The sequence below is a fragment of the Octopus bimaculoides genome, chromosome 23 (assembly GCF_001194135.2).
Source record: "Octopus bimaculoides isolate UCB-OBI-ISO-001 chromosome 23, ASM119413v2, whole genome shotgun sequence".
Lineage (NCBI taxonomy): Eukaryota > Metazoa > Mollusca > Cephalopoda > Octopoda > Octopodidae > Octopus > Octopus bimaculoides.
Window position 1 is genome coordinate 5,950,203 of NC_069003.1, and position 7,675 is coordinate 5,957,877.

Genomic DNA, 7,675 nt, shown 5'->3' on the forward strand with positions numbered 1-7,675 from the left:
GGTCAGCTTCAGTAGTTGTGAAGAACAAATTTGTACGTAGTCTGTTCCTGAGAGCTATTTCTATTGGACGTCTGTCTAATCATTAAAACATTGATTTAATTATGAACATACAAAAAAGATATATGAAATGGACGTGTGTGTGTATGTGCGTGCTTGCGCGTGTGTATGTGAGAGAGAAAGAGGGTGACAAAGAGAGATAGAGTGAGTGAGTGAAGGTGTGTGTCGTGATGATTGACGTCTTTTAAGGTACACACACACACATACATAGAAAATGTGAGGTCATAGTATAAAATTTTTATGATAGTTGATTTATGGAAAAGATTATGTTAAATTTTTGAAATGCAAAGATATGAATGAAAATTAAGTTCAGACCTCTACATGGTAGCTAGACCTGGTAGAAATAGCAGGCAAATCTCCCTCAAAACACCCTATTGTCTTAATCCGACAATTCTACCTATTATATAATTTGAATGAGAAACTGTAACTATGTATGTATTTGCATCCCCACCCTAACACAACGCTTGACAACTGTTGTTGATTTATGTTCCCGTAACTTAGTGGTTTGGCAAAAGAGAGAAAACTTAAAATGCAAGATAATACTGGGAACAGTTTGTTTGACAAAAACCCTTCAAGGTAGTGCCCCAGCATGACCGTAATCCAATGACTGAAACAGTTAAAAGATAAAAGATCATAGTTCAGCTGTATCAGTGTTGGTCAAGGCTAAACAACTACAGAAGCAACAATATGACCTCCTTTCCCAAAACTTAAGGGCCAGACAGTTGACCATTATTGTAGAGAGTGTGAGCAATATGTAACTGTGTGTTTCTGTAGGTTGTTGTTGATAAGCTCAAGGTTCGATTATGATGCAGCAGACCTATTACCAAAAGGTATTTGACCATCCCATTCAATATCATTAAGCAATTCAGTCAATGTATCCAGTTGTAGCTGTATGGTAAGAAGCTTGTTTCCCAAACATATGGTTCTGGGTTCAGTCCCACTGTGTGGCACCTTGGGCAAGTATCTTTGGCAAAAGAGACTGATAGAATAAGTACTAGGCTTAAAAAATAAGTCCTGGGATTGATTTGTTCAACTGAAACCCTTCAAGGCAGTGCTCCAGCATGGCCGCATTCAAATGACTGAAACAAGTAAAAGAATGAAAAAAAAAATTAATGAATAAGACTACAGTAAATTGTCTTTCATTTTTTGAAAGGGGAGATTTGTCCACTATTTTTAGCATGTCAAGTGACCATGTAGAAGCTTTTGTGGTAGATGTAGATGCTCTGGAGGGGGGAGGGAGGCAGATAACAATGACAACAACCACGACAACAGCAACAACAATGACATAAACAACAATGAAAACAAATGACAACAACAACCACAATTACAACCAGACATTATACAGACCCCCCCCCTCCCTGCCCCGGACAATGGTCACAACTGAGAGAAAACATGGCATACACAAAGTTTAAATATAAAATTTATACAGAAACTGAATGTGACAGTGATGTTAATATTGTGATAAAGTTGTTAATAATGTTAATAGTGTAGCAATAGTATATCGTTAATAGATGAGTAATAATAGTGTTGTTAGCAATCAAAGCATAAAAGCTCACACTGTTTAACTACTAATAACTAGAATTATTAAGTGGTTGTATGTATGTATGCATTTGTGTGGGTAGTCTTTAGTAGATTGCATAATTATCAACTTTTACAAGATAGTATGATGACAGCTGGTAAATGGAAACTTCAAAGACCCTTTCAACTTTTCCCTTGTGAAAATTGATATATAATACTCTACTAAAAAGTACTGAAAAATCCAGTTTTGATTTATATTAATTTGTTTTCACATATAATTCCACAGAAAAATAACATATATATATTTATATATAATTATTATTGCTAATTTAGATAGCAGAATAAACAAACACAAAGTAGTTAAATTAGATGGACAGAGAAAAAGAAAAAAGAAAAACAGAGCATAGAGAGAGAAAAAAAACAAAAAAAAAACAAGCAAATATAGGAAGAGATTATTGAAAGCAAGTTAGTTTATGGATTAAGCAGGGACTGAAACTTTATCAACTCTTTCAATATCAAACAGCTTGAGATCAATTCTGATTTTTTCATAGAACACATTTTGTTTATGTCTAAAAATATTAATTATTTTACTGGGTTCTCTTAAATTCCTGATTATTTTCAGAATTTATTTAAGTAGTAACAGGCAGTGTATTTTATTAGAAATATGGTTGTGAAAGGATTAAGCCCTACAAATCGCTAGATTAAATAAATTCTATTAATCTTCTCGTCACTCAATGATCAACCAACCTAACAAAACAACAGAGCTCTCTTCTCACTGGCTATTCCTTAATTAGGAGACGCTAAACCTGGTTCCATCACACTGCTTGTATGACAGTGATTTTTGGGTAGGACTATCATGGGCTTCCTTCAATTTGTGTCTCCCAAATCCACTCACAAGTCTTTGGTCAGCTGAGGTCAAAGTAGAGATTAGCCCAAGGTGCCACCAAGCTCCTTGTCCCCTTGGATAGACAACAGTTTATCACAGAGGATTTTAGTACAAGATGAATCACATGGTAAAACCAGCTGTGACAAGTCAATGAGCAAGCCATGATGTTGTCAGTCAACCTAAATAGCAAAAAAAAAAATCTCCCTCAAATCACATGCTACAATCTTAGTAAAAGAGTGACACACTTGATAATACATATATTTATGTGTGTAATACTGGAGTGAGTGATTAGGTGATCATGCCTGATCTATGTACTAAACAAGTGATTAGGTGACCATGCCTGATCTCTGTACTAAACAAGTGATTAGGTGACCATGCCTGATCTATGTACTAAACAACAAAACAGAGAGTGGTTCGAGGTAACAGGCACAAGAGTAGCTCTGTGGTTAAGTTTGCTTCCCAACTACGCTTTCAGGTTCAGTTTCATGAGGCATCTTCTACAGTAGCTCTGGGATGCCCAAAATATTGTGAGTAGATTTGGTTTACAGAAGAAAAAAAATAATATGAATTATCTCGAATTCATCATTTATCTTTCACTTGTTTCAGTCCATTGGACTGCAGCCATGCTGGGGCACTACCTTGAAGAATTTTAGTTGAACGAATCAAACACTGTACTTATTTTTTTGTAAAGCTGGGTACTTCGTTAGTCGCTATTGTTTTAAAAAAAAAGAAACATGAAAAAAAAAAAACCATGAAAATAAAGATAGAAAAGAACAAAAAAGAGAAACATGAGAGAGAAAGGGGTGAAGTAGAGAAAGAGATAGAATCAGCATTGCGATATAGTGTTACCATCGGTGGTAACCACATGAGAGGTGGTGTGCACATCTCCATTTGTTGGAAACAAATCAAGATGGTGACGAACGAAGTGAGGGAAGGGAGACAAGCTAGGTTAACTAAAATATTTGAGTTCATTTTTATATCATTATTATTATTATTATTATTATTATTTTTTAGTTTTATAATGTAACGGTTTGGGTGCGATTTACCTGCGATTCTTCACCACGTTCTTTGGTGTCGTCAGCATCGTTAGGGCTGTGGTGGGTGTCGTTATCCCCTGCTACTCCACCACCAACTCCACTGCCAACACTGACACACCCACTGTCGCCAGTCAGGCCCTTGTCCAGACACGTAGCTATAAAACTGGTCGTGTGGCCGTTAGGAATGTGACCGTTTAAACCACTGGAGACTCGGTAACCATTAATTGGTGTTCCGCTAGAAGTAAACATCAAGTGCCCTCCACCCTACAAAATACAAACAGTAAACGTTGACGAGAGAAATGGCGGAAGCCAGTGTAACAGTCGAGAGGGAGAGAGAGAGAGAGAGAGAGACAGACAGAGAGAGAGACAGACAGACAGAGAGAGCAGGGTGGAAACATTATTTAGATTATAAGTTTTCATTTGTGCTCGTCACAGTGAAAGACAGAAGGATACTAGGGCAACGTGATGGTGCTAGTGATGAAGGTCTAAACATCTAAAGTGTGTGTGTGTGTGTGTACATATATAAATTGGTGCAGCCTTGTGTCTCCAAATGCCTTCTCACTGAAATTTGAGAGGGAGAGATAGAGAGAGAGGGGGGTGCGTGTGTGCATAATGGTGCAAAATAGTCCTTTGAGCTAGACCCTCTTATTTCAAAAGGTTAAGTCTGCTATTCAATAATCAGATCAATAAAATAAATACCAGCCATATTGGGGGTAAATATGATCAATGAAAGCACAATATATGCTGCTGGCACATATCACTTCTAGGGTTGCACTCAATTCATGAGGTCTCAGATTGATTGGCAAATAAGGAAGGGTATCCATCCGAGAAAAACAATGAGGCCTGGTGGTTTCCTTTAGCTGTGTGTCAGATAGGATGAAGGATCACAATGTTAGGGTGAGACACTGTACTGGGATGTAAACTGGCAATGAAGAAGCTGATGATGAAGACAATGATATACATAATCACACACAACATACATTAAAAGAGGATTTAGAAATCCGAGTGAATTATCTGACAAGATGAACATGGATTGCAAAGTATATGTTGCAATGTTAGACAATCATCGATGCTCATGACGTGTCTAAGCCATGCATTGTTGAAACAATCATAATAAAGGATTAATAAATGTAATACTATCAGCTCCATTCTTGGTCTCACAATATATATATTATCACAATAATTTAACATACATTTTCAATGCTGGCAAGGGTTGGACAGTTTGACAAGAGCTAGCAAAGCCAGAGGTTGCACCAGGTTCCACCGTCTGTTTTGGCATCGTTTCTACAGTTGAATATCCTTCATAATGCCTATCACTTTACAGAATGTACCAGGTGTTTTTTTTATGTAGCATCATCACTAGTGCTTTTTTTTTATTTATTTTTTATTTTTTGGTGGCACCAGCACCAATGCTAGAGAGCTATTGCAAATTGGCTAACCATAAAATATATAAAGATAGACTATATCATATAGTGTTTCAAAAATTATAAAAATTTCCATAAATTTCTTTTATTTATGGTTCAGTCAAAGGAGAAAGGGCAGCACCTATGCCCTTTTCAAGATCCTGTAAAGACTATTGAAGGTGGGAGGAAACAAGTAAAAAAAAGGTGAAAAGTTAATCCGTCTTAATTTAATTAATGGAAGAAGATGGGATGATTCTACTATCTCACCCCCACTAACATTGCAGTGAATGGAGTGTGTGTGTGTGTGTGTATGTGTGTGTGAGAGAGAAAGAGAGTGAAGGAGGAGTATAGAAACTACCACCCACCACTACACATGCTTATCCCAAGTGAGAGGAGCAATTTCAAGACAAAGGAAAACTCACAAAAACTAAATAGTTATTCATCATCTTCATCATTGTTTAACATTGATTTCTCTGAGCTATCATGGTTTGGATGGTTCAACTGGAACCAAGAAGTCAAAGGACAACTGCACTGAGCTCTAATGTTTGGTTTGGGCATGATCTCTATGCCTGGGTGCTCTTCCGAATGCCATATATCCATCATAAAAAGTTAGGAGGTAAGTTCAGTGAATATATTTATTTAACCACTGGATATCCGTAGGATTACAGCTGTTTCACAGCCTTTTTCATGTACCAATAATTTCAGTGCATAATCAATTATTTTACATGTCTACACCAGTATGCATGCTACATATTGCACAGTACAATTGTACATTGACAAATCAATGCAGATGCAGAAGGCTTGCTCTTCAGATGACCAGATTACCAAATCATCAACTCTGCATATACATACAAAATTATCCTTTATATGATATAAATAAATACTCCTCTTGAAATAATTTCATAGACTGGATCTCCCTGGATTACTATGTGGTCTGCTAGCCAGGACCAGAAGAGAAGCTTTCTGTGATATCCAAAAGATTCTATGAATTCATATATTGCACTACAAATTTAGATACACATACACACACATCTGAAGTTTGCTGGAGTAGTAATTGGGGGCAAAGAACGTTTTACCTTCTTGTTGGACCTATCAAAAAAGTGTGTGAGGGAGTTGTTCTGCCTAACTTGTACATGGAATAAAAGTGAGCAGGAAAATGGCATGACAAGCAACAAGAAGGAAAAAAAAAAAAATGCTGACGCCTCAAACTCTGGCTTGGTGACAAAGATGGATAGATGGATGGATGGATGGATGGTCATGCATGGAGGGACAGTGGTGAACAACAACAAAAACAACAACTGCAACTACAAAAAGCAATATTTCCACTAAAGCAAAAGATGAAAAAAACATTTACAGGCAATACAAATTGATGAAATAACTGTCCAGTTTGTTAATATTTAAAACACAACAGCAGCAGAAGTGTTTTCTAAACTTGTCAAAGCTTGCTTACCTTTGCGTCAGAATTCTCGTTTTCTGAGAGTCGGATAAGCATAGGAGTTCGAGATTCCAGTTCATGCATTCCAGTTAAATTGGTGTGATTTGGTCCATGGCCGTTGCTTCTGATATGACTATCAAGGGCCAGATTCTGTGTTTTGCACCATCTATGAGAGAGGGGTGGAAGGGAGAGTAAAGTTTAATCAACAACTAAATAATTAAGACACTGCCAAGCTACATACTAAACAGGCTCCACCTAAGAAAATGTGTTAAATAGAGGTCAAAAATCAAAACTATGGGAGGTAACTGTTTGTCAACAAGGCCAAGGTTGAGAGACGAAGACAACCTCAGACAACACTTAAAACATCCAATCAAGACTAAACATCTTTTTTTTTTTGTAACAAGACATGAAATGATAAATGCATTGACTTTTTACCTGTGTTGGAAACAGCCAATGAAGATGGCGATGAGGATGCAGATTACGAGAACGGCACCAATGATGATCCCAGCATGGGATGTTGTGAAACCATGACTGGAGGCTGCACAAATGAGCAAAAGAAAGAATGTTGAAACCCCAACCTGCTAGGAACGGATGCCAAATATTCATAGAATCACATCCTATTGTCTTAAAAAATGGAAAGGAAGAGTCTAGGATAATGTTATGTTTGGTTTATTATGTCAAGAAAACATGACAGGATTATCACAGCTGGGGAAAAGCTTTTCAGCAGAAGTCTGCTCTTTCCCTGTTAACCTCAAGCAAAACATCAAGGATATAGGTGTAGAGTTAATTAGTTCATACTTTAAGTGGAGTTCAACAGCTGTTTCTTTAAGATGAACATGATCAAATAAATAATTAAATAATTATGACACACAATTAATTTAAATTAAATTAAAAGCTGTGGTTACCCAACTCATCAGGAATATTATGTTATATTCATCATCAAAAAACAACTTATTTGCATTGGACCCTTAATTACTGAGAATTTTTTTTTTTCGTGTTTATACTATATAAGCTATACATACATCTATTCTTGTTTATCACTAAATTTATTCATTACTGATTTAAGATATCATGGTATGCTAATTGTGAACTGTGTCAACTGGTTATGCATAATCACAAACTGACCCGTGATAAACACTAGTTGGCAATCTGTTGAAGATTCTGGCTGGACTGCAAGAGTTTGTCTCAGCAACTATCTACAATGCTAAAGACAACTTGGGGTCTTGGAATGAAATCCATTTCCCCCCCTATTTTCTCTTGTTCATTTATCTTATGATTCAGTCCACATGTTTTTCTGGAATCAAACACCCATGACAGACAAGGATAAATGAATGAATAT

The 7,675-nt window shown here is 36.6% G+C and overlaps 1 protein-coding gene across 1 annotated transcript in view; it reads right to left on the bottom strand.

The window, feature by feature from the left end:
- Window positions 1–6,883, bottom strand: part of LOC106868716 (uncharacterized) — an 8,632-nt gene extending 1,749 nt beyond the window's left edge. The window contains exons 1-3 of the mRNA XM_014914109.2: window positions 6,772–6,883; window positions 6,352–6,502; window positions 3,508–3,762 (exon numbers count right to left, since the gene is read on the bottom strand). Coding sequence (XP_014769595.1) covers window positions 3,508–3,762; window positions 6,352–6,420 — 324 coding nt within the window. The 5' untranslated portion in view covers window positions 6,421–6,502; window positions 6,772–6,883. The remainder of the gene's footprint in view (window positions 1–3,507; window positions 3,763–6,351; window positions 6,503–6,771) is intronic.
- Between the last annotated feature and the right edge of the window lie 792 nt (window positions 6,884–7,675).